The sequence below is a fragment of the Buteo buteo genome, unplaced genomic scaffold (assembly GCF_964188355.1).
Source record: "Buteo buteo unplaced genomic scaffold, bButBut1.hap1.1 HAP1_SCAFFOLD_56, whole genome shotgun sequence".
Classification (NCBI taxonomy): domain Eukaryota; kingdom Metazoa; phylum Chordata; class Aves; order Accipitriformes; family Accipitridae; genus Buteo; species Buteo buteo.
Window position 1 is genome coordinate 290,045 of NW_027439222.1, and position 26,762 is coordinate 316,806.

Consider the following 26,762-nt stretch of genomic DNA (forward strand, 5'->3'; position numbering starts at 1 on the left):
CAGTATGATTAGGTAGGTAAAGCCAGGATCAACTAGAATCAGTTCTTGATTTACCCAAAGCTGACTCATTTCACCTTCTTTCCTCTGAAACGCTCTTTAGTCCTTCTGTGCATCCCAGGGAGTCTACTGTGCTCCCTGGGGTGGCTGGAGCCAAAGCAACGGGTGCCTACAACAGAAATGTCAGAGTCAGCAGGTGGCAAGGGACACCCTGGAGTAGCAGGCGACTGTTTGGCAAAATGCTGCCTTAGCCCTACAGAGAAGATCCCTCTGGCTGGTTTGCATTAGCCCGTTCTTCCAAGGGCCTCACTTTGGAACACAGGGTTCACACGGGTGTGTGACACTCAGTTCGTTTCTGGCAGCTCAGCAAACACGGGGATACCGTGTCTCGGGTAGGAGGGTAGCCCCTGATGGAGCTGCCATACCTCTGACATTTCGGACTCCACCACCGCGTCTCCCCCAGCTTCTTTGAGGACATCCAGCAGAGAAGCGGGTGGTGTGTGCAGCAAGGCTTCTGCCTGGTGGTCCTTGTCTGCTCTGCCTGCAGGGCCACTTTGCTCTTCCAAATGCAGGTCTAGAAAGGAAAAGCACGTGCAGCAAAGTGACTCCTTGGAAGTAAAGCACACCTAAAGCAAAACCCACCCAAAGCCCTACACCAGCTGTCTTCTCGACATTGAGGTTTCTGGTAGCCCAAGCCCCAGCCTGGGACAGCCCTCAGTTCCTCCTCATACCTGTGGCTCTGTCCATGGGGGCTGCCGACTCCCCGGCTGATGGACAGGAGCGGCCAGCCATCTCCTCCACAAAGATGTCACCGCAGTTTTCAATGAGAAACGCCACCAGCACGTTCACCTGCACACATCAAACCCTCAGTCTCAACCCAGGTGCCTGAAAATGTATCACACAGCCCTTCCCACTCCCGACCCTTGCCTCTGCGCAGGAGGCTGTGGTTGTGGGGCTGCTCTTGCAGGCAGCCACCCCACCAGCATTCGCTCAAGAGAGGAGGCAGCCAGGGACCTCTGAGCAGCCAAGCTCGGATGGGCCGGCAAGGCTGCAGCCGGCTGCTCAGTACAGCGCACCTTCTCAGTCACCGCCAGCATGGCCTCAAGGGGGAGCACGTCCTCGTTAGGTGGGCTCAGCAGATTTGGCCCAAGGCAGATGGCCAGGTTGCTGGCGGTCATTCTGCTGCTGGAGGCGTTGTGGCCGATGTGCTGGAGGAGGGCCAGCAGCCGCTTGAGGAGGACGAGATTGGCTCCAGGCAACTTCTCGGCCACCCTGAGGGAACAGGAACTCAACGTGAATAGAGCAGATGTTGCCCACAGCTGTCCCCAAAGCTTGCCCAACACAGGTGGGTTGCGCAGCTTTCCGGGTGCTCTCAGCCAGCGGCCAGTGCTCCTGCGCTTCAGGAAGGAAGCACGGCGTTGCTTCCCAGCTCCTCATTTCACCCAAGCCCAGGCAAGGGAAGGCTCCCTCTCCGTGCCCTTTCCCCCGAAATCTAAGCCCACCGCAGCAAAAGCAAGCTGTCAGAAGACACAGCTTTTTAAGGAGACCGTCCCTTTTCAGGCAAGTCCCAGGCCTCTACCAGTCCCTCCTCAACAGGCAGGCTGCTGCCCACACTTACGCTTTCAGCTCTTCAACCTTCTCCTCCTTGCCGCTCTTCTGCATCGCTGCCATCCAGTCCTCGTAGAGGTCTGTCACGAGGAGCTTGGCGGGGATGCTTCGGAGGAAGTCCTGCAATGCCAGGGGCTCCAGGTGAGCCTCTAAACACTCCAGGCCAGCCAGGAGCTCTTCCAGCTGCAGGTCAGAAGCGCTCACCTTCAAGATGACGGCCAGCAGCAGCGCAGGCTGGCTGCCCAGGTCGACATCCGCACCGTGGTCCAGGGCCTCCCGCAGCTCACGAAACTCTGTCCTGCCGGCAGCTCTTCGGAATATCCCTTCTGTCGACGGTCCTTCCTTGTGCAGGACAGCCAGCATCTCCTGCAGGAGGGGCAGGAGGACAGTTGCTTGGCTGAGAAGCTGCCTTCCAACAGCAGTGACCAAAGCACTGCCCCAGATCCTGCTCCTTGCCCCCCGCAAAGGGGGCTGGCACCAGAAGCGTCTTCTGGGGGTGAAGGGCCCAATCCCCCATCCCCGGAGCTCCTGGGGACACCCACCTCCCCTCTGGAGCAGCAGGAGGGAGGGCTGGGGACCCCCTGCCCAGGCTGGCTTACCTGGATGGGCCGGGGCAGGGAGCCGTCCTCCCCGCAGAGGGCTGCCAGGGGCTGGCCAAAGAGCGCCCTGCTGCAGCCGGAGCCCACCTGCCCTGGCGCCTGGGCAGCGGCCAGGGTCCTCCGATGAGCAAAGGGCCAGGGCAGCCCCATCCTCTTCCTCCTCCTGATGGTGTTCCCTCCTTCCGAAAAGGAAAATGGAGCAAGAGCGTGTCAATGGAGACAGCCGGGCCAGCACTCCCGGAGCCTGCCCTGCCTGCAGCACGGTGCTGAGGGCTGAGGCAGGATGGGCAGGGAGCCAGCAGCTGGAACCACAGCTCCAGCTCAGCGGCTCCAGCTCGGAAGCTCTTGAGAGCCGGCATGCCACTGGGACAACCTGTCCCAGCCCTCGCCCTGCCCTCCTCCAAACTGTGGGCAGCAGGAGAGGCTCTGGGTCCCCGCAGAACCACATCCAGCGGCTGCTGCCCAGCAGGTGTCCTTGCTCGTCCAGGTGACGTCCTCCCTTGGGGTGCCGCACCTGCATGGAGACACTCAAAGGACAAGTGAGCACAGCTCAACCATTTGCAGGACAATGTGCTTCTTTCCAGAACTCACCTGGTGAGCCGCAAAGTCCCCCAGCTTTGATAGATGGGGCTGTCGGTGGCCTTTGCCCTTGCTTGGGACGATCCTGCAAGAAGCAGGCTGCGCTTAGAGAGCAGCCCCGCAGCAGAAAGGGCCACCGGCGAGCTGCCACCCGGCACCAGCAGCCTGAGCGCGGCAGAGCTGGGACCCTCTGCCCTCCTGGGCTCTCTGCCCCACACGGCAGGCTTCCCCCCAGCGCCGCCAGCGAGGATGTGCTGGCATGCCTGGTGGCTCCCCAACCCTCTACGCTCCCCGAGTGGCACCGCGGGACGCTCCCTCCCTCCATCTCTGCCTTACAAGCTCACCCCGCTGGCCGCAGACGCCGGCGCAGCCAGAGACGGGTGAAAGGCAGCCATTCTCACCTCTGCCTGGCCCTCCATCAGCCTCTCCAGGCTCCTGGTGCTGAATGTCCTCCACTGGGCAAGAGAGAAGGAGCGGAGGAAGGTGAGCAGCAATGCCTAAGGACCAGGGCTCGGGGACAGAGCCCAGACCGGGGAGACACTCACGGTGTGGCGGCAGCTCAGCTCCTTCTCCAGGGGTCTGAGGGAGGGGAGACGGGTCACGCGGGCTCTCTTGGCTCCTCCTGGTGTCCTGTGCACCGGCAAGGGACAGGGAGAGAGCAGGCTGAGCCCCAAGCTGCCCCTTCTCTCCTGTGAGGCAGCTCTGCCCGAGAGCTGCCCGCAGCCGCAAGGGCACCTCTCCCCAGCTGGGGAGCTGTGTTCCCCCGTCCGGCTGTGCCTGCAGCATCCCCTTTGGCTTACCCCAGCAGCGTGCCCACCCACAGCTCCTTCAGCGCCCGGGAGCTGCAGAAAGAGAGGAGAACCAGCGTCAGGACCCGCTGCCCCCCAGCCCGTGGGCAGAGGCGGGCGCCTGTGCAGCCCTGCCCCGTGGGGAAGGACGCCGGAGTGGGACGAAGCCCCGTGGGGCAGGACAGAGGCGCTGCCCAAGCCCTGGCTCCCCGTGTCCTGCCAGAGCAGCTGCTTTTGCCCTTCTCTTCTGGGGACCCAAAGGGCACCAAGGGATGCAGGACCTGGCAATGCCCCCATCCCTCCCTGCCAGCGTGCTTCCCGCTCCCTGCCCAGGCTCTCCACACAGGGCAGAGGCCGTTCACAGGATGGCGTGGGCACGGTTGTGAACCTCTCCTGCCCGACCATGGGACGTGGCACCACGACTCACCCAAAAGCGGCAACACAGGAGCCGGTGGACCAGACGAGGATGACGGAGGTCCTGTCCTCATCGCCGCCTTCCTCCTCTTCCTCGTCCCCCGCCGCCTCCTTTCCGCCGCTCAGCACCCACAGCTGGTCCAGGGCCAGGCGGAGCTGTGGGCGCACGCTGGTGCCACGTCTGCAGAGAGCAGACAGGAGAGGCAGGCGGTGAGCTGGAGGTGACCTCCTGGGGATCCCCCCGGGCAGAGCCCCGTCCCCCACTTGCCCTTGGGACAGACGGACGGACAGCGATGGGCGCCTCCAGCACCCACCAAGGTGCCGGGGCCTGGGGCTGGTGCTGGGGTGTCCCTGCCCCGGGGCCAGGGCCAGGGCTGGGGGAAAGGCAGCTGGGCTCTGAGGGTCTTACTGCAACTTGGCGATCACCAGTTCCTCCTGGAGGAGGAGAAGGCGTCTCTCGCTCCTCTTGCGGCCCCGGGTCAGCCGCACGTCCGCGCTCAGCACCGCCTCGGCGTCGGCGAGAGCCTCCCTGCAGAGCAGAGAGCGGCGGGCATGAGAAAGGCCGCTGCCACCGCGGGTCCCAGCCGTGCCCCCGAGGCACAGGGAGAGCTCACCTGGAGCCGCAGCAGCAGTTGGCCTGGCCCATCCTGCCCGGGAGAGGAGGACCCTCGCCGTGGACCGAGGACGCGGGCCACTCGGCGACAGCGGGGATGGGAGGCGAGGTGCCGGTGCCGGCGAGGTGCTGCTCGGCCGGATCCTGCCTCCTCCCAGCGCTCCTGTGTGCCAGCACAGCTCCGTGCTGCTGTCTCTGGTGGCTGTGGGCTCCAACTGACCAACATTCCGAGCCCAACGACCAACATTCTGAGCCCAACGACCAACATTCTAAGCCCAACGACCAACATTCTGAGCCCAACGGAAAGTGGGAGGGGCACCCACCCAGTGGGTGAGAGTTCTCTCCAGTATGGCCGTCTCTGCCTGGCACTGGGGAGCCCCGGGCGGGCTGGACGGACCCAGCAGAGGGGAAGGACCGTCTCCCTCCACCTCTTGCCAACGCTTTGCCTCCTGCAGCCCAGGAGGCAGGGAGCCGCCTTTGCCCCAGGGGCACTTTTCTGGCTCGAAATCGCTCCACTTGGCGTCCACCATCACCCCAGGTGTCTGCACAGCTGCTTTCCAGCTGGGTGTCCCCCAGCATTTACTGGCGCAAGGGCTTCTTCGTCCCCAGGTCTCCAGGACTTTGCTCTTCCCCTTGGGGAACTACAGGAGGTTCCTGTCAGCCCCTTTCTCCAGCCTGTCAAGATCCTCCAGGTTGACAGCAGGACCCTCCGGCGCATGAGCCTCTCCTCCCGCTTCTGTGCCACAAGCTGCAAGCTGCCGGAGGGTCCGCTCTGCCCCATCTCCCAGACCAGGGAATGTGAACAGATCCCACGTGGTGCAGCGCAGGGGGGGGCAGACATGCACTTTGATAGGCCATCACTTGTCACAGGAGGTTCAGAAATTTAGGGGAAAAATCCATATTGGTTTGGGTATTATTTACACAGTGCTTCCCCTTTGTATTCCTGCAAGCTATTACAAGGTGTTCAAAATGTCTCCTTTTTCATTTGAATGTCACAGCTCTTCACAGTGCTGATGTTGCGTGTAACACTGGATCAGGTTGTACTCTCGCATAGATTGTTAGGTAGTATGTAGCCTAGATTATTAGGGAGAAGATAGCAGATTATCTGCATTAATTGTGCTAACACCAACGACAGAAGGTTGTGTCTAGCTCTTGAGCCGAAGGATAGAAATCCAAGGCGTCTATTGAACGCAGTGGGCTATTGATCAGCAGATTGAACTCACCGTGTTCAAAAAAGAAAAGGTACGTGAGAAAGGCGTATTCCATCTTGACTGCTACAATGCGTGGTTTTGTAGGTATGAAGATAAATTATCCATGCCCCTCCCGCCACCCCCTTCCAAAAAAAAAAAGGACTAGAGAAAAAAGATTCAACTTCTGGAGCAATGGGGCTTTTAATAGCCAAGTAAATTTCCCTAGATCATTCCCATTCGATGAGCCACTTTGCCTGACATTCTGCCTCTACTTGGTACCAACAGAAGACTCGGTACCTGTGCCATGCTACAGGAGACGTAGAATTTCGTGCTGATCCAGAGCTTTCCACCTACAGCCAAAACCGGGGCGAAGCTTTCCTCCACCTCAGCCACTCCCTGGTGCCTCTTCCCCAGGGAAAGTCTTTCCTCTGTCACTCTGTGCTCATAGCTGGTCACAGGCAATGCAAGCCCCAAGCCTCAGCCACCGTCCCAGGTCACCAACCCCCTTTAGCCATAAGCAAGCTCTCAAACTCCTTTGCGGCTGCAGGAGAAGGGTTGTTAATAGAAATGGATGCACACGGCACAGTCTATTCCAGAATAGCCACAGCGGTTAAAAGCTTTCCGTGTCCTGGATTGGTGGTTTTCAGGACCAGCTCCTGGGTGCCGTTGCACGAGGCTAGCGATAGCTCTATTTCATGCAGGTAATTCAGGCTTAATCCTTTGTCCCCACAGGCCCAGCGGCACAGAAAGTCACCGTGGGCTGTGTTTGAGCAGCCTGCTCCACTGGACTTGTGGCAAACGGCCGCATCCTTGCTCTTCTGTTGTCCGCGTAGGGTCCTGGTCAATACCACAAGCTGTTTTCCCTGGAAATGACCATCGTGGCTAAAGACAGACTCCTCCTTGTGGACGCCAGCCAAGCTGTGGGAACGTCTCTGGCACCCATGCTGTGCCAGCTTTCAACCCCCAAGAGACTGGAACTGAGGCGGGTCCAACAGGAAGAAAATCTGCAATTTTCACTGAAAGAGGGGAGCGACCACCGGCACTGAAGAGCCATTCATATCCTGCCGAAAGCCACAGGGAAATGCAATGTGTGGTGAGCTTAGGCAGGAATACTCCTGTCCGAGGAGCAGCACGCTTGGTTATTAAGGCTTTATCACACTTGGGTGATAAGGCTTTATCCTTGGCTTTCCCGCCGTGCTGACCGCTGTGGCTGCTGCCTGTTCTTTCCTGCCATGCTGGCTGCACCCACCTGTGGGGCTGTCCTTGGGAAGGGCACCAGAACCAAGAAAGCCCCTGGGAGAGGGGCGGGAAGAAGCTTTTCTCCAGAGATTTGCCAGAAACTCTCCAGAGCATCCCTTTTCCAGCCCATGAGATGCTCTGTGTGACAAGGGAAGGTGCCCGTCGGTCCAATGGATGAGGCCCTGCAGGGCTCCCATCAGGGTCCTTTGACCTACCCATCTTCCAGCCACCACTCCAGGGGCTGGGGGTCTCACGAAGGGCAGGGCCCTGTCCCCCACCTGCCGTTGGGACAGACATTGGTGCATCCAGCCATTAAAACCTGCCGAGGTCAGCTAACTAGGAAAAAGAGATGAGCCACACTGCGCATGCCCAAAGGGCGGACACTATGTCAAGGATAACATAAATAAGTATACGATTAGAACAATATAAGCTTGCCTTGCTGTAGGTAACGGTATGCACGATAGGCAGAACGATCTCCCATGCATCCAGCGCTGCAATAAAGAATGCCTGCTTTCTAAAACTCCAAAATTGAGCCTCAGAGAGTTTCTTCGACTGGCTTTTTCGGTTACACACCCCTACCTCTGACTGGCAGGACAGAAGAGAAGATCACTCGGGCACCTGTCCCTTTCACTCGTGCCACTCGAGTCCTGCTTGACCTTGCCCGGGTTTTGCTTTACCGTGTCCTGGTGCCCGCGTGGAAAAGGAGCAGGGGAAAGCGGTCTGTGCTTCGAACCAGCGTGCCAGCCTCCCCGTGACATCCCGGAGCACTCCTGGGCGGTCAGCACCACAGGGGCCTCCTATTTCTTCTGGCAAAGTCTCAGCTCCTCCTCTCTTGCTTGCTCCTCCTCCCCCATCCAGATGCTCCTTCTCTAGGTGGTGGAAAGCATATTCTGCTTTCCTTGACTTCCACATGGCCCCTCGGTTTCCAGCAGGCTTCCCACCAGTGCCTCTGCAAGCCTGTTCTTAAGTGCAACCGAAAGGAGAATTTTCTCTTTATTATTCCCACACCTCAGAGGCAATTCTGCTTTCACTGATCTGAATGGAAATTTGTGAGTAAAGATGATGTTTAGATTTGTCTGCAGTGCCACAGTAGACTTCACAGGGCCCTGCCCACCTTCAATAAATGTCAGCTTTGCGTTGCGGTTTTCACTGGAGTGACAGCTACTGAATTGGAGAAGACCCATGGGAGAAAATAAACTGATGACAGAAGTTTTGAACGATGGGCTTGGGAACCACAGATGCGCGTGTTTATGGAGTACCTCTCTTTCAATCTCCTGAGAGGATTTTTTCCTCTCATCACCTGAGTAGGATGGAAATCTTTTCGGTCTGGTGGATTTGGTATTTTTAACTTCACTTTTTACTGTGTTGCGAAAAAAATGCACGCAGCCTTACCGTTTACATCCCACAGTGTTACCCGCTGGGCAGAAACGTCTGAGGCTTTCACATCTGTTCCATACCTCTGCTAACACTCTGCCAGTCTTGATCCGGTCAAATGAGAGCAGCTACTGCGAATAACGTTCTCGACTTCCCCATCTCCTCACTCTGGTTTTCCTCTGTTTCTCAGGCATATGCTTTCTCGAGACTGCATATGAGGGTGAGAGATTACTAAAGTCCTTCCTTATTCCTAAAGGCATCTGAAAACTCTGTTAGGAGTCACTTGCTGTAAGATTATCTCCTGAAGTCATCGCAGAAATATCTAAGATTTCGCAGAAATTCTTTTGAGGCTCAGGAAGGTATGATTCTTTTCTTATGCTCAGTTTCACAAAAGTCTCTGTAGCCTTGGTCTCATCTTCTTTAATGCTACGTTTGAGGATTAGTGGTTCTCCCAAACAGGGTGCCCTGCTGTTGAATTAGCCAGGCACAGCACAGAACCCTTGGTCTGGCCACGGTGAATACTTTTTTGGATAGGCTCAGATGAGCACAGTGAGTTTATGTTGTTTCAAGGATTTGCTGCAACATCTGTGCCTTTTTTGACCCAATACTGCAAGCTGTTTAAAGCCATACACTTCCCCCCCGCCCCGCTCCAATGAACCAGTCTGAGACTCTGTAGAGCACAGGATTATTGCACTATAATATAAGGTATTAATATAGCAGCAAAGCAGTCTTCCTTGCTGGAATACCTACCTAGCCTTCCTACCACGATAATATTGTTTCATAATGGGTGTACTGGAATGAAGATGCTCATAAATGCAACGTGAATATTTGCTGACTGCAGGTATTTTTACAGTGCTGATCCCTCTAATATGGAGGCAGATGTAACAATAGTCACCCGTGTACTTCTACGAGCCTGTGCAATGTTTAGTTTGTTAATGGGCTGGAGAGTGATTTCTGATGATGATTCATGCCTTATCAGAAAGGGAAGAAGTGGATGTGGAAAGGGCAGGAGAGACTGGGAGCTTAAGCTTATAAATCTTGGTAGCATCTGACAGTTCATCCAGTCTCAGTGGAAACTGTTTGGGAACAGCGCTAAGCACTGGATCTCGGTGAATGGTCAGAGTCGGGTGGGAGAAGGCACCGTGGCTTTATTCAGATCTTCCCTTCAGTTGACTTCAGTAAGAGTGGACGAAAACCCTCTTGCAAAGAAGCACTTTTGCATCTTCCTCCAGACTTTGAGGGGTTTTGCCTTTTGATTTCTACTAATGGACAGTCTTTAAAATATTTTCCCCTGGAAAAGTATATTGATCTATGTGTTCCTTACTTATCGATGGGTGTTGCCATTAACTGTTTAGATAAAGAAGCTCTGTTGTATCAGAACCACTAGAGGAATATTGTTACAGAACTGTATGGAAGTGGTGGTATAATTTAACTATGATTGCTCAGACAATCGTAGCAGGTTATTTTTATCAAAAGAATTGGTGCTGACTTGGAGTTGCTAACACTTATGGAAGGTCATTTTATGAAGCATAAATCATGGGTAAAACAAGTGTGTTAAAGGTGATGGTAGGATGGGATTCAATGTGAGCCTTACAGGCCAGGGGAGATTTCATAAAGCAGACAACCAAGTAGATGGCTTCCTTGTGAACTGGTATGCATCTGGGATTAATTTAGGGACTAATGCCATTGCACAGTTGTGGCCTGATAGTACATTTCCCTTAAAGACATTTTTAAATAGGAAGCTGAGGATTCGACTCAATTTGTACAAGTTCCTGTTTCCTCTGAGAAATACTAAGGTTTTGCTCTAAAACTAAAAGATGCCCAAGCTGAAAGAGCCTTAGCTTTCAAACAAAATCAGTGCTTTCCATGGGAAACACCCACAGACTCTTTAAAGATATTTTTCTAGAGCCCTTCACACATCCTCCGCAAAACTACTCCTTTTTCTTCCTAAACAGCTCTATTGGCAGTGTAATTTCTTCAACTACCAAAACACGGGTTTGAAATGCAATTGCTAAACTGCTGTGCAACTTTGGACAAGGCATCTTTAATTTACTTTCTGTCAAATTCCAACACAGTGGGAAAAACCTGTTTCTTTTTCTCTTTTCACATTCTGAGTGAGAGTAACATAGTTCAGCTGGAAGGGACCTACAAGTCCCTACTAGTCCTCCTGCCTGACCGCTTCATGGCTGACCAAAAGTTCAAGCATGGTATTAAGGGCATTGTCCAAAAGCCTCTTCAACACTGACAGGCATGGGGCACCCACCACCTCTCCAGGAAGCCTGTTTCAGGGTGTGACCACCCTCTTGGGAAAGAAATGTCTCCTCACGTCAAGTCCAAACCTCCCCTGACAGTGTGGTAGCAAATGTCCCTTGGTGCCTTGGTAAGGAACGGTGAGGAAACCGTGCATGCTCTCTACATCTCTGCAGAGTTCCTGCAGAGGGAACCAAACCCCTGTCTTTCACCTCTGGCAGCACCACAACCAAAGGAACGTCTGTGGCCTAGATGCCCTCATTTACAGAGTCTGAAGGTACAGATCCATTTTGGCACCAACGCACAAAATGGCAAGGAGAGTACCTCTCTTAATCTCTCAGTACTCAAAATACTAAATCCTAAAGGAAAAGGAGACTTGCCAGGGTTTCAGATAAGATCTGAACATCTTCCCACAAACCGAGGTAGGCAAAGAACTCTCGGAAAGGTTCAAGTCACAGGTGAGCTGTGGAAGTTTCACCCATGGCTGAAGCGCCTTTGGTATCCCCTATAAACACGGCCAACGGGTGTGTTTAATAGAAAGGCTGCACAGCTGGGTTTCAGTGGGACAAGGGGTTGTGATGGCAATAGCAGCAATGGGCTATTTTGACAGTTTGGAAGAGCTGTCTGTCCTTTGCCTGGCTGGCCTTTGGTCACGGATCCAAATGGTCCACGTCTGAATACCACCAACCTTTCCTTCCACCACACCGGGGTCACCTCCGCGCACTTGTTTCTCAAAGCCTGACTTACTTCCGTGGCGGGCTGTTGGCACCCACCATCCCAACCTATGGCTCTGGTTACGCTTTGGCTTGCCACCAGGCTGCGGCTGCCGAAATCACCCCCCTTACGCCCCACGAAAAGGGGTTGTGTCCAGCCACATCAAGTCCCTGCTCCTCCTGGCTGCGGGGCCACATAGGCTGTAGCTCTGGCGCAGAGAGGGGACAGCGAATAAGGGCGGTCTCTGCGCTGCACGCTTGGTTCCTGCCATGACCCGACAGAAGAGGAACAGCACCAGGCGTCTCCTTGCGAGCCGAGTGGCAGAGGAGGCGCCAGGGACACCCAGCAGCTGGGCCCAGGGCATGGCCGCCAAGGGCAGGGAGAGACCCCCGGGCCTCCTGGGCACAGCGACAGCCCGTGCAATGATTGCTGGAGGTGACTTGTCGGTACGACGCACGCCTCCCGCCGCCCCCTCAAGGGAAGGTGAACCTCCGGGGAGGAACGCAGTGCACACGTAAAGGATCGGTTCCATGGTGGCTCCCTAAGCAACGTGACCTGCAACTTTGGACGTCAGCAACACCGGGGAAGCTTGGTACGCTGACTCTGAAAAGTAACACGGAGGGTGGAGCGGAGCCGAGACCCCGCGGCCAGGCTCTGTGATCGCAGGGGTAGGCAACCGGAACGATCGGAATGAGAGCGCTTGGTCCCTGCATTGAATCCACTGAAGCAAGGAGGTAAAATAACGGCGGTTCTGTCGAGCTAACGCCCTACACTTCTGGTTTCTATCACACGTGCCCACTTCTGGGGTACTCACACACAACAGCAGGTCTTTTGGGTGAACTCTGCTCATTATAATACCAAAACACACCTCCACCCCCAAAGGTACCCACCTCCAAGGTGCGACCACCCCCCCACTGAGCACATGCTCTGAATTTTCTCCAGCGTATACCTTTAAAAGCAAACCGAGAGAACTTTATACCAATCAAAGGAAAGGTATGTATGACTAGAGTCACTCAAGCTCCACCGAAAAACTCAGAAAACATAAAAGGGCTTAAGAGAGGAGAAATGTCAGGGAAGACACCATCACAGACAAGTCGGGAGGACATCGCTGACTTCTGGGATCAGTCGATGAGCTGAGCCTCTCTCCCCCCCCGCCACAGGGATGCCTATTGCATGAGATTCAAACACTCGGCTGTACCGAGTGCTTCCCCGGGAAACTTAGAATTCTTTAGAGCTCTTTTCTTTCATCATTTCATGCGCTTGTAGGCAACTGTATTGCCACCTGCACGTGCTTTGCAGACAGTCTATTTATCACGGGCAATCCAAAAGCACCTGTACCGTTGCTTTAATAAACTGCGCTGCTCATTCATCTAGTCGTGATGAAAAACAAAAGAAAAGAGAAAGCCCCAAACCCAAACGTAAAGGAGCCTCACCGCCGGAGGACGAGCTCTCCTCTCTCACAGCAGCCTGGGGGAACCACGGGCAGAAGAGGTGAAGCCAGCCCTGGGCTTGGGGTTTGAGGACTGCTCACCGCTTCCCCAGCCACCCTCCCTGGGTGGCAAACTGCTGCAGCACGTTGAAGGCAGAGAGCAGGGCCCAGCTCTGCACCACCAGCGCTTTGCCGGGACACAGGCAGCCTGAGCAGAGCCTGGACCTCCCCGTCCACCTCACCGCAGACAGCCAGAGCACACCCAGACACCCAGGCATCCTCCACGTGGAGGCCACTTCCCACCCCGGCTGGCCAACGCGACGGGCTGCCTACCTTCTTCAAGGACGTCAGCAGTTTGATGCTGACGAAGCCCATCTTGTTCTTCTGGACATGTTTCAGGAGGAAAGCATCCTTGGCCAGGTTCTCGTCAGAGAGCTGGAATTCCACCTGGGACACAACCCTCCTGACCAGCTGCCCGTCAGGGATGGCGTAGCTGCAGTCCAAGAGATCAGCCCCCAGAACATCGCTCGCATCGCAGAAGCTCCCGGCAAAGCAGCAGGGACGCGGGTGTGACTTGGTGGCCTTTGGGATGTGCAGCACCGCCCGGTCCCAGCCACAGCGGTGCAGATGGCAGAGTGTTGAGGAGCGGGGCGGCTCAGCTGCGCTCTGAAATGAAACGGAGTTTTATGGTTTTAGAAGCGCGCTTGCCTTCACACCCCCAGCATCGGTCCCTGCCACAAGTTACGCAGCAGATGGCCTTGCACAATCTTGCAGCCAGAGGTGCCTCACAAACAGAGTGCAATCTCTTTGATTAACAGGATACAGGCCAGGAGAGATCTTTGGCCTCCGGTTCACGGCAGTTGTCCCGACTCCCCAGGCCACACACTGTTCGCACAGCGGGAGCGAGAGGCCTGTGTCCTTGGTACCAGGGTGTCCTTGCTAGTGCCGAATCCTCCAAGCACGAGGAGGGGATGTACTAGCCCCATCCCTGGGGTCCCGTAGAGCGCAAACAGCCCCAGCACCCCGACACCGGACGTTGGGCAGAATCCAGTGCTTTTCTGGGAGCACGCGGCGGTGGGTACCGTCTCCTCCTGGGTGTCACGCACCCAGGGAAAGCGCCGCCCCCTCCGAGGGGGATCCAGAGCTGCTGCTTTTCCCATCAGGAGACTAAAAGACCTGACAGCACTACTGGAGCAAGGGCTGGGGGAAAGCGTGCCACCGAGCGACACCGCGTGACCTTCCTTTGCGCCCTCGAGGTCCTTTTTCCTATTTCTGCCTCGCTCCGGTCAACGCAGCGAACAGAAGCACGGGCAACAGTCACAAATGCATTTGCCATCTGGCGCAAGGAGGCTGCGGCTGCAGCTTGGTCCCCGCTCGGCTCGGCTGCATCAACTTGCTCTTCTTCCCCCACCGGAAAAATACTGTTGAAAGCAAAGAGGATTTGCACCCGCAGACCCCGGGAGCCGCCTGTAGGCCCCAGGGGCACCCCAGCCTCCCTTAACCCTTTCCCTCCCCAGGACGAGCTGGGGAGGCTCTTGGGGGTGGGGCGGAACACAGGGAGCCCCCGCATTCCTTCCGGGGAGACGCCAAAGAGTCCTTGGCAGCCAACGGCCAGAAGGGACCATGGCGCGGCCACCAGTGCAGCTCCCACCGCGTGGGCCCTGGGGCCCCCCGGCGCCCCAGCTTTTCCAGCCCTTCGTGCTCCCCAAAACCTTCTACCCTCAAGGTAGGGACCGACCACAACCCCTGCAGGCCAGGGATGCTTTTGGGGACCAAGAGCGGAGGTGACCGCCGGCCATCGCTCCTGTCTCTCTCTTTTAGGCTCAGCCAACCTGTGCCGCCTGCCCGCGTGGGAGCAGCCCTTCCCTGCAGCCCAGGCACCCCAGGCCCCCCAGGCACCACCAGCAGGTATGGCACCCCAGTCTGTTCTGGCACCTTCGCCATCCCCATCACACCCGTTCCCCCGGCACTTTTCGCATGGGGGTTCAGCAAGCCCCGGTGAGCATCCTTGCCCTCGCCTGGGCGGTGCGTGCCCAGGAAAGCTCATCTGCAGAGAATTCCCCAAATATTTGGGGCCACCTCTCCCATTTCACCTCCTAGACGCGAGCCTCCTCCCTGATTTGCAACCCCGTCCCACCGGCACAGCAGCTCACCCCATGGGGATCGCCCCAGCCACAAGCTCCCCACGCCCCTGGCCCAGAGCTGGGGGATGTCGGCCATCGGGGGCCGGCTCGGCGGGTGCCCCTGGAGAGTCCCCCCGGCCCAGCACGGCTCCCCCTCACCCACACAGGTCTGCAGAGGGCTCCATGTGGCTGCCTCTTCGATCCCCGGGTCTTTGGCATCCAGTGGACAACCACCCACCTGCCTCCACCGGCCACCGCCACGCTCGGCCAAGGCGCCGCTTCTCTGCTGGGTGCTGCCCTGTGGGGTCCCGGGGGCTGCGGGGCCCCCCTGGCCTGGACAGCCCCAGGGACCCCCCAGGGCCAACCACAATACCTCGCACCCTACAAAAATCAGAGGAGTGGGGTGGCCCCAGCCCCTCTGGAGCTGCCAGTGTCCATCCCCGGCTACCAGCACATCGAGGGGCAGTTGGCACAGATCAACATCCCCAGCACGGCCACCCCTGTGGGGGCACCCCTGGGCAGCGATGTCTCCCCCAGCCCCTGCGCTGCCACCCACAATCAAGCCACTGGGGACACCGCAGGCGACCTTGCAGTGTCCGAGGAGATGCTCCTGGAAGAGGCCCTAAGGCTCTTCGATTGCTCCCTGGATGGAGTGGGGGTCAGCCAGGATGGTCCCAGCAGCGGCCCCATGCCTGGGGACCCTGCTGGCACCAGCGGAGAGGGGAGAGGGATGGCCCCAGCCCCCCCAGCGATGCCAACACCCATCCCCGGCCACAAGGACATCGAGGGGCCGTTGGCCAAGATCAACACCTGTGGCATGGCCACCCATGTGGGGGCACCCCCAGGCAGTGACGTCCCCCCCAGCCCCTGCGCTGACCCCCACAATCAAGCCCTTGGGGAGCCTGTAGGTGAACTTGCAGCGTCTGAGAAAGTGCCTCTCCAAGAGGCCCTAGTGCTCTTTGGTTGCTCCCCGGATGGAGTGGGGGTCAACCAGGATGCTCCCAGCAGGAGCTCTATGCCCGGGGACACTGGTGGCACCGGCGCAGCCACCCCCAACCGCGACTTCAGCTCGCTCTCGCTGCCTGAGGAGCTGCTCACCCCTGACTACTGCATCCCCGAGCTCAGCAACATCATGCTGAGCCTAGAAATATTCAACATCATCAGGATGGAGCCCCAGGAGCTGTGAGAGGATGCCGGGATGGACCTGCCACCATCCCCACCTGCCACGGCAGGCAAGCGGAGGAAGAGGCAGGCGCAGAGCTCCTTGCCAACGCCACCCAGCAAGCGCAGGGCTCTTGCAGCCAACGTGGGGGTGTGTGTGGGGGGTGGGGATTAGACAGGGGTGAGAGGGATGGAGATGGGGGGAGTGGGGGGTGGGAGAGGAGGCGTGGGTATTTGTTGAAGGGGAGGTCGGGGAGGGGGGTAGGGAGGGGTTAGACCAGCTTGGATGGGACCTTTTCTCTTGTCTTTTCAACTAAAAGCTCATTCTCCAGAACCGCTCCCTGCCTGTGTGGGAGGGGGAGGGAGAGCAGGGGGCACCAAAAAACAGCACCCGAGAGGTGCAAAAGCCCTGCTGAGCCCCAGATCCGAGCCGGGGAAAGCCCCGAGGGGAACCGAGCCACCCCCAGGGCCGAGTCACCACCAGCGGGGCAGGCAACGGTGGGGCGGCACACGGACGACTCCCCTCTCCCCTTCCCCAGGGGGAGCAGCCCTTTGGTGGGGAAGCCAGGACAGACAGGTCCCTGCAGGACTCACGGGCACGGCCCCACACAGAAAGCAGCACGCAGCCCCTGCGACAACGACAGACCTTGGGGGCCGGGGGGGACACAGGCACACACGACAGCAAGGGCTCCAACGCCTTCATCTTGAACCCCACCAGCGTCCCCTCCAGTGGGGACGGGGCTCGCTGCAGAGCCCTTCAAAGCCTCAAGACCATCACAGCCTTCCTCAGGTCCCACTGACCTCAGCCCCAGAGAGCCCAGCTTTGCCTCACTGACACAGCAAAATAACCCCAAATCACCCCAAGAATGGCGAGGGAGGGAGCTGCGGGCCAGGCAGGGACCCTCCTCCCCTTGTCTGCCTGCACCCATTTACACCCATTTACCAGCAAAACTCTCCCTGCAGGATGCAATTTGGTGGGAGCAAGATTTGTGGGTATGTCTGCACCCAAAACGCAGCAGTACGTGGCACCCTTTAACTGGTGTTCTTCCCAAGCCCATTCACCTTTGCAGAAAAAGGGATTGTCATCCTGCACATGGCACAAAGCAGGACACACACAGCCCATGGTGGCTGAGAGGGTTATAAGGGAATAAAGGCACTGAGCTGGTAAATTCAGCCACCAGCACTTGAAATCAGACAGTGAGTCCCAACTCAAGAAGCGCTCGCTCTCCTCCCTGCCATCACGCCTCACCATCGAGCTATTCAAGCCGTGCCATTGTACCAGCTGTCCCAAGGGTGGCCCACAGCATCTGCCCAGCTTCAGCAGGCACCAAGGCCAACCCTTACGCTTCCCCTGCCTGACCCTCCGACTCAGCTCCAGCCCTTCTGGGGCAGCCCGTGCAATTTGCCATGAGCTGCTGTTAACACTCACGGGCCCACTGACAGTACTGGATTTACTCCAGTTTATGTCAGGAACAGTGAGCTCACCCAGGACATTCGGATTCTTCCCATCCTCCCACCAACCTTATTCATAAACAGCGGTTGGTTTGGTTTTTTTTAAACAGAGTATTTTAGGTAGATGTAATTACCGTGAAATGCAGCAAGAGGTCAGCAGACTGCATCATCACACAGACGGTCCAGGAGATGAGACGCGGTGAGCCGGGAGGACAGAGTCAGCCCCTTCCACCGTTCAGCCCCTGGAAACACTTTGAGACAACCAGAGGGTCGGGCTGCTCCAGTACAGCTCTCTCACTCCTGGCTCTGGAGCCTTCTTCTCACATTCCCCACATCCCTTCGGCCTTTCTAATCACAGGCTTTAGGGTCCCTACATACGTCCGTGAGCAAATATGGATTTGCCTGCACTGCCTACAGATCATAATCTAACTCCACACACCTTAAAGAAGCTCAGCGCACACTCCACGTTCTTACAGCTGCTTTGATTGCAATTCAGTCTCTAGTACATTACCCTTATTTATAATGCCAGGGCTTCAGCATGGTGCCTCAGGCACTCTAAAATTATTACAGGGCCCTTTTGACTTGCAATTCCCTTCCATTCAATTCCATTTTTAGTTGTCAGCAGAGACTCCCATTGACCAGCGGTGGAAGACAACCGTGCGCAGGCAGACAGCACTACTGCATGTTAAGCCAATCCTATAGAAATTACTTGCACGCGGCTCAACGCGACGGGTCATCTCAGTTTGAATGAGAAACACCGGGTCTGGAAGAGCAGGTGGCAGAGTGCTCCTGGGTGCAGCTTCCTTGGAGAGGTGAGACATCCAGGCTTGGAGCAGCACCAGGGGTGCTCAGCTGCAGCCCCTCGACAGTGCCATCCGTCCGGCTGATGCAGCCATCATTTAAAAAAACGGCGAAGGAAAGCGACTTTAACAATCAGAGCTCCGGTGAAATCAAACTTCAATTATTTACCAAATCTCACTTTTACAGTCACCTAGCAGCAAACCAGTTTCCACGGCTGGTACAAAATATTCAAACCATCAAAATATTTAGACATACCATACAGAATGTATGGAAATATGCTATCAGTTCCCCCCTTTCTGTTTGAGGCTACTAATTCTTTTAGTAGTCTCACTTGAACATAGCTTGTGTCACAGTTGCGCACAGCGTTCTTTATCTCCTTCCTTCCGTTCATTTATGCTAACATTAACAGGCTGTATTTAAGAGAAATGCTACTAACTTAGACAAATCTTTAAGTTGACAGCTTACTTAGCTGTATTTAGGAATACATGAACTAATCTACAACCATGCTGTTTTAGAAGAAGGTACCTTTCATATTCCTGGGTAAAAAAAACATTATATACAAAGACATTCTATGTAAATTTTATTTAATGGATATATCCTTTCAGCATTTTTTTTTTCAATATAATGACACCATTTCTTCAGCTAGAGAAAACAGTGAATTGCAGAACTACAAGAAATGGATTCCTGAGGATGACAGGGAGGTAAGTATTTTGTTGGCGAGTTATCGATGGGTTTATTTGCTTTTTTCTTATTTAATCTAGTGATGACTTTCCCCTTTGCCTGTTCTCAGCCAGGATTCACTCTAACAGCTGGTGACCAGGCAATCACACTCACTCAGTAAGTTATCAAACACCAGAGGCCTTCATTTGCATAGCCATGTTAATCTGCTGTTCACAGCACATCCTTCGGTTCACTTTTAATAAATAAATCCCACAAAGAAAATAGCAGAGGGGAAGGAAGGTTGCTGTGCTGCTTTCCAAAGCAAGCAGTAGCTCAGGCAGCCTCAGAAGGGATGGTTCTGCCCACTCTACTGAACAGAACAGCATCCTCCTCTGTGAGCACTACTGCTGCTTTCACGAATAGGCCCTCTGAAATAAGGTGCTCAGCATAAGGGTGAAGAATCAAGCCCCAAATCAGTTAACTGCTGGGCCAGTTCCTGGCTTTGCATTTCCCATGACAGTCAAAAGGAAAACGCATTCCTGCACTCTAGAGACAACATTTTTGATTTTCAGGCAAACTTTTTTCTCCTGTACCACCAGACCCTGGAGCCTGATGCATAGTTAGATGTTGAGGATTTCTTGGCTGGGCAAAGGCATGTGAGCAATCCAGCCGCTATGTGGGAACGAAGCATAAGTTTACAAAATACTGTGTCCTTGTGCGCTGGGAAAAAAGAAGATAAGAAGAGCCTGTCCTGACAAGCAACACCTGGATGCTGAAGAATGAGATAAGTAACTGCATCCACTGTGACCTTGGCAAGGTTTCATAGACAACTTTGAGAAAGTTCCCATGAGAAAATTGCGGAACCTACATAGCTGCAAACCACAAGTAGGTGTGTTTTAGTAACGAATAAACATTAGCAATGTACCAATCATATTAGGACTAGTAGGCATAATTATCGTAAGCTGTATAAATATGACCTATCTGTGCAAATAAAGTGAATCACTTCTATCACTCATATTGAGTCGTCTTCAGTGCATTCCTCTGCCGCTCGCAGTTAGACTTTTTCTAACCTTGACACATCACTGCTATTGCAAAAGCTCCAACAAATTCCTTTTGCTTTCTGTTCAAGGAAAGTTTCACCAATCTCCAGGAGAAAACAGCAGCCCCAGTTTAAATCCAGCCTGTGCCTTCTCTGCGCAGATAGTATGAAAGAAAAAACAAGAGGTGAAGTGTAAGCCAAAGTACCGCTGCTTTCCTAACCGACTAAAAGCACGAAGACCTCATCCTTGAAACAACACAGTAAATGACCCTGTGACAACAAGCACAATCCCACAGAGGTCACCAGATGCAGAAACACATCCTTCTTTCTCCAACACCTTTTCCCTTGGCCCCCCCTCCAAACAGCGCTCGTGCGGGCTCCAGATGTCTCCTACCTCGGAAGCACCTTCTGCCACAGCAGCAATGTTCTTCTGCAGAGTTCGACACCTCTGTCACCCCAACCTTAATCACAGGATGAATAAAGGGCCTGACAAAGTCTACAAGGGGTCCATCTTTCTCAGCCTTGTCCTCTTTTTTTAAGCTGCGGGGCTCTTGTCTGAATGACATTTTTCTAAGTACAGCTGGTAGATGAGTGTTGGAAATCGGTGCCAGGAGCTGAGGCTGGAAGAGAAGACAGGATTTTTGAGCTGGAAGGCGCGGGAGCCTGGGAGGGGGCAGAAGAGGGGCTCTGCAGCAGAGCGAGGGGCTCTGCAGTGAGGGGCTGCCAAACAGGGCGAGGCGCAAAGACGCCTGCGATGACGACTCGCTGGGCAAGTCTGTATTAGCGACTATAGTCTCCGAAATCACTCCCCTTCCACCTTCTGGAAGGAGCGGGGCGGGAAGATTCTCCCTGTGGGAAGCAGTCTGGGACAGGACGTGGGGGACACGTGGGGTTTGCGGAAGGGCTCTGAGCGAGCAGCAGAGGCTGCCGAGGCAGTGGTGCATCAGGAGCTCGGGGCAACAGGGGCAAGGCCTTTCCCTCCGTGCTGTGCCCCCACACTTACATCTGGACACCTGTGGCCAGGGCTACACTTGGGGCTGGAGTACGCAGGCAGGAGCCCTGCTGCCAGCTCACCCCCTGCTTACACACCTACCCCACGCACAGCACTGCTGCCTCCTTCTCCTGACCAAGGAAGCAACAGCCATAAGCTACCTCTCCAGCACGTGCAAGCAGGCCAGTACACTTTCAAACGCGTTTCCTCTAAAAACATCCCAGACAAAACAGATGCCAAGAGCGACAGTGTCATTCTCTGCCTCCAAAGAAGCGGGGTACTGCTGAGACTGTCCACTGCACACAGAGAGAGCGCTTTCCACCAGCCGTACCAACACACCCTCACCAGGTATTGCCTGTTGATTAATTACTTGCACTAGCTGATCTTCCCCACGTCGACTTTCGGAATGTTGGGCCATTATGGGACTTGGATTCCTCCCAGTACGAGGCAACAGCATCTTTTTAAAGAAATAAAAATAGCACTGCTAAATGGGTACAACTACCTCTCATATTACTAGAGTTACCACAGAACGCATCGTTGGTAGAATTCCACTCCGTCTGGGTGACTCACTCTCTCGATGATTTTTTGAGCCCTTACATCTTACCAGTTTACTGAAAAGGCAGGGGTTTTTTGGACAAAAGCCCAAATAAAATACTTCGCAGTCCATGTAATTCTCGGCCTTCCTATGTTCCTATAGGTCTGCTTCTCTAAAGCGGATAAATAAATCATGCATTTGGTTTTCAAGTAATGCTATCAAATGCCAGACAGACATCATCTAACCCAAGAACCCATTAACTGACCCAAGCTTTGCTCCCCACGAGACCAAAGTTTTAACACACTCAAGATTTAAATGCATTTTATCAAAACTGGAACATACATACCTATGTATATATCTCATCCCTTCTGCTCTGAACAGCACCAGGGAAAAACTGAAAAAAATTAATTCCAATAATTTACTCCAGAGCTGTCTTGTGGCTCAACAGGCTGATTCACAGGTCAAAGAAACTCGCAACGAAATAGCAGCAGAGCTACTTTCATTCTCCGTTTCCCAAGAAAGAGTATTGCAGTTATGTTTGCCAATATTCACCGTTTACACCCATTAACCAAACTTCCCTATTATTTATAACTTCTTGGGGTATGATTTCATCGCTTTTACACATATGCCCCTCTGCCTCGCACTACAACCATGGATCCTACTTGAGGTTGCTCACCGAGTACAGTACGATTTCACCTTAGTACACTTAGAAATATCTTTGTGAATGATATTTCACAGCATGCTCTTGCATGTCCCCTTCAGTTAGTAAACCATCATTGATACGCTCTACGTATCTGTATTCCTAAAGTTGTCCTGTTTCTGTAAAACTGATCTTAAGTCAAGCTGTTATGCAGCTGTTCCATAATTAAATTGCATACCATAAAAGCTGACGTAGAAAGCATTACCACGTTGCAGAAGGTAAATATTCATAGATTAAGCTTGTTCTCTTTAGCTTGAAGAACTAGGCAAATTAGAGATCAGAACTTCTAAAATTAATCAAAACCTTGGCAGATGTATTAACAAAAATAAAGCTCAGTGTTTTAAAGAAAATAAAAAGAGTCTGCTTTAGTTCAAGCTCTGCTAAAATTACCTGATGGATAGGTGCCTAACGTGCATCCTGTGCCAGACACTCTGTAGGCACAGAGACCTTTCTTATACACTTTCTTAATTACCTGCATTGCTTATCAATACTCACTCATTCATATAGGCATAGTCATTTAAAGCAACTTATCTTAGTAGGGCTATTTTCATCACAGCTCGCTTTGAATACTGTCTCATTTTGGCAACATCAACTGGTCAATCCTTAGGTATACATCGGATTCCCACAGGTACCCACACATACAGAATCTGGCACTTGTGAGACAATGCCTGTGCAAAGGCTAACGAGGTGGGTAAAACAGTCTCATTTGGTGCATCCAGGATGGGTGCTGCATCCTCTGTCCACAGCGTGGACAAACACAGGACTAAGATGCACGCGATACAGTGAATTTACTGGGTGAGAAGGGAGAAAGCGGAAGAGGATTTGCCTTCTGAAACTGGACAGTACTCTTCTCAAGAGCAAGAGCTGCCGCTTTTATTAACTGTTTTCAAAAATCTGCAGCTAAGAGGACTCCTTTGAGCTGAGTACTTAACAGTCCTTCTCCACTTGTACATACTTGACAAATACAAGTGTATTGCCCCTTAGGGTGTGTTTTGGCTTGATGGGGGTTTTGTTTGTTTCTCCAGAAGAAATTACTAGGAAGTAGTAAATGTCAGCAGCTCTTCAAGTATGCTTGTGTGTTTCTGCATGGTTTGTAGCCCTGCCTCCAAAGGAAAAACACAGGCACACAGTTTAGCATTGAAAATACTTCACACTGTACTGATGGCTTCTTTTCTTCTGAATCTCAGTTTGTAATTGTTGGAAGCCAGTTTTCTAGTCATAAACTTAGGTGAGCTATTGGAAAAACCTGCTGTATATTATCTTTATACTGCTATCCACCAGCATGGAACTTACTGTCCTGTAACTACACACCTCAGATTATAAAATACATATGCATGTGTCCATTTCAAATGATCAGTTATTTACGTCATAGCTGAAGAAACATACCTCAACGTGAGAAAACAAGTATACACCTACTCACTCAACTGCAAGTTGTAAGCTTCACTGCAACACACCTTAGACTTTTAGTTTCTTTCCAGAGGTGAAGATGACAACAGAAAGGCTAGAGTCCAATGCTGTTTTCACCTACCCTGAATGTTATTTCAAGTTATTGTTCTGTGATTAATACAAAGATTACACAGTGATATGGCTTGAAAGGCTGACCATCTTTCACGCACTCTGCAGAGTGGGAGGTTTTGCACATGAATCATAGAGAAATGGGAATCAGCACAGGTAGATCAGTGATTTGTCTGTCACACGTATAACAAAGTGTTAAGAGGTTAACTTGCAATTTGTTTCATTTTTATCCTTACATCTCCACCACTGGTAAGCCAGTTGGGTGAGATCCTTCATTTCTGTAATTCCAACTGGTTTACACTGTACTCAAAATTTCCACCTCTAAACATGGGCCCACTCAAAACAAACAACAGATTTCAGGTTTTAAAAACACTTTTTTAGTTTTAAAACATCTCTAAGTTTTACAGCAGTCCAGTTGTATGTGCAACTCCTTGCCCGTAAATCCACCAGTCTGATGCTCATTTACATCATAGGTCTTTCACCGAGCGCAATGTTCCTGAGGTGGGTACAATGCGATATGTGCCAGTGTAGACTCTTTTCCATTACCAGGGAAGGTAAAAAGATGCTTTAATATCACTGAAAATTCAGGCTGGATGGAAAAACACACAAGTAGAAAATGCTGATTTCAAAAATGCCAAGGCACATCCTTTCATTGCCCACATGGAAAAAACCCATAGACCAGGTATGGCTATGGAGATCTCTTCCTCCACCCTACTACTGCCTAAAAGGACAACGGGCAGATTTTTCACGCTGCTTGGGACCCACAAAGATCTATAATTTGCTATTATATTTCTGCATGCAGCCTCTGCATCATGTGGGAGCAAAGAAATGCTCCTGCTGCCTTGCAGCCCTGCCACCCCACAACTCTCAGGACACCTCAGAGCTCTGCACATCCACATCGGTTCTCCTTGGGTGGACATTCCCAGAGGAATTATGCTGCTGTGAGCATGCAAAACTGCGTAATCCAAGCCACTTGAAGGAGATACAAAACAATTGTACATTTTCTCCTTAATAAACAGTCGCTCTGGACACAGAAGTCACAGACTGTCTCTGTTCGGCAGCACGTGGGATAGCGGCGCATCAGTCACATCCTACATTTTCTCTGTGTTGTTTCTTTCTTGTGCAACACTTGCAGATATCCACTGGGGAATATGGTAATCCCAAAACACTGCTGCCTCCATGCCTCCACAGTCCATGTGAATTTCTCAACTTGGGTCTTTTCATGTGTCTGATATTTACAGGGACAGAATCTCCGGCTTTGCTTGTCATCAATAATACATCTATCCTATGAAGAACAAGAAGACTGGGACACCAAAAAAACCCCCAAACCCAAATGACAGAGAAGTCCATTTCTCTTTCAACTGCCTGAAAAAACACTTTCCTCCTGGACCCCTGTGGATATACGCAAAGAGAGAGAGAATGCAGCCTTTGAACAGTAACTGGCATAAATCTTTCTCCTCTGATCATTCTCCCTCTGACTCATAAATCTCAATCCACCAAGAAAATAGTGCACAGCTCTCACAAAGCATGACATGCACCTAGAAGGGAGCCACAATTAAAAGAAGAGACAAGAGAGACAAATGATATGGGAGCCATTTCCTTAAGGAACAGAACATTTTTCCCTTCTTATTCGTCATAATGACTACCAGTAAATAACAGGAACAAGCAACAGGTTTGAATACAACACCGATGAATTTAACTTTAATGCAAGTAAAGTGCCTTATTACAAGTCTGGATTGAAAAAGATGTTGAGAAGGGTGGTTTTCAGAGAGACTGCTTACATTTTAGTGTTTAGCGAGACCTGAATCTGCAGTAGATGGGTACAAAAAACAATGAGAAAATGTCTTCTTTTTTTTTTTTTTTAACAAGTTAGGGCAAGTGAGAGTCATCTCTCATTTTTGTGTGTTCTTTAAAAAAAGAAGAAGAAAATCCAAATGAAAAAGGCAATAAACAAATACTGAGACCTGGGAGGGAAGGCGGGCTTTATTCTACCCCACGACTAGCCCTCGACTCCTGTTCTTCTGCGGTCATGGTCACAGCTCTCCCGCATAGCATCACCTCCCTCTCTGATTTTCAGACCTCACATACTAGCTTAGGGAGCTACAGCCAAGCTTCGGTGCTGCCCAGAGAGTGTCAAAACGTGAGAGGTGCTAAAGGAGTCCTGTAGGTCCCTCTCCACCAGCTCACTAGAGATGGGCTCTTGCTAGGACTCAGGCAAGGTAGGGGGAAGGCTGGCTCGTACCCCTTATTCCCACTGATGCCACCTTGACCCACATGATTGAGCCTCGTGGGCTGACTCCCAGCACGCGGTGCTGTGACTGAAGTTTTCGCATTTGGAGCGCTGCAGCATCCTCTCTATCCTGTCGATCAAATGGCCAGTCGCTGGCATGAGCAACAGTTTACATCACTCACAACCGAACCCGAAATACAGGAAGATTAGCTGCCAGGCCCATTTAAGACTCCCAAAGCAGAACAGAAGCAGATAAGGGAAGCAAAGCAAACCCTCCTTGGAAAGATAAAGAAACTTTGCAGCTGACACAGGAAAAGCAGCTATTAAGGTAAGCAGGGGTGTTACCAGTCTCAAGCTAGAAGTATTTTGAAAGGTGACAGCAATTAAGAACCCATGCAAGCCTTGAGCTTAAAAACACTCTGACCTTGAAGGAACTCAATCTGCCTTTCTGGTTCCCAGGACATATGGCCTCAGTAACAGATGATATATATCACTTCCTAGTTCAGTATAGCTACATAGGTATCCCGTAAGGCTTGTCTGCTACAGGACAGAGGGTCTTTGCCTCACCTGCTGACTCTTCAGCTGCCTGCTACCCTGGCTGATCACTTTGGAATCACTGCTGCCCCAAGCCCCCATGTGCTAGATGGAGCCAGCCGGACTACTCCATGATTCCAGACCAACTTCAGCTGTCACACAGGCCCTGGACCAGGATGGCAGGTTGCACTGAACATTTTGTCTCAGGCGAGCATCTCCACTCCTCC

General features: G+C 53.0%; 2 protein-coding genes across 2 annotated transcripts; one reads left to right on the plus strand and one right to left on the minus strand.

The window, feature by feature from the left end:
- Nucleotides 1-341: 341 nt before the first annotated feature.
- On the minus strand, nucleotides 342-2,362 carry LOC142027787 (T-cell activation Rho GTPase-activating protein-like). Its single transcript, XM_075021996.1, has 6 exons — nucleotides 2,205-2,362; nucleotides 1,810-1,971; nucleotides 1,616-1,725; nucleotides 1,074-1,269; nucleotides 729-846; nucleotides 342-463 (listed from the first exon to the last, which is right to left on the minus strand). Exons 1-6 carry the CDS (start codon nucleotides 2,352-2,354, stop codon nucleotides 342-344), a joined length of 858 nt encoding a protein of 285 aa, XP_074878097.1. The 5' UTR covers nucleotides 2,355-2,362.
- Nucleotides 2,363-14,417: 12,055 nt separating this feature from the next.
- LOC142027788 (proline-rich protein 22-like) lies at nucleotides 14,418-16,103 on the plus strand. Its single transcript, XM_075021997.1, has 2 exons — nucleotides 14,418-14,520; nucleotides 14,995-16,103. The coding sequence occupies exons 1-2, from the start codon at nucleotides 14,418-14,420 to the stop codon at nucleotides 16,101-16,103; spliced, it is 1,212 nt and encodes a 403-aa protein (XP_074878098.1).
- The last annotated feature ends 10,659 nt before the right edge of the window (nucleotides 16,104-26,762 follow it).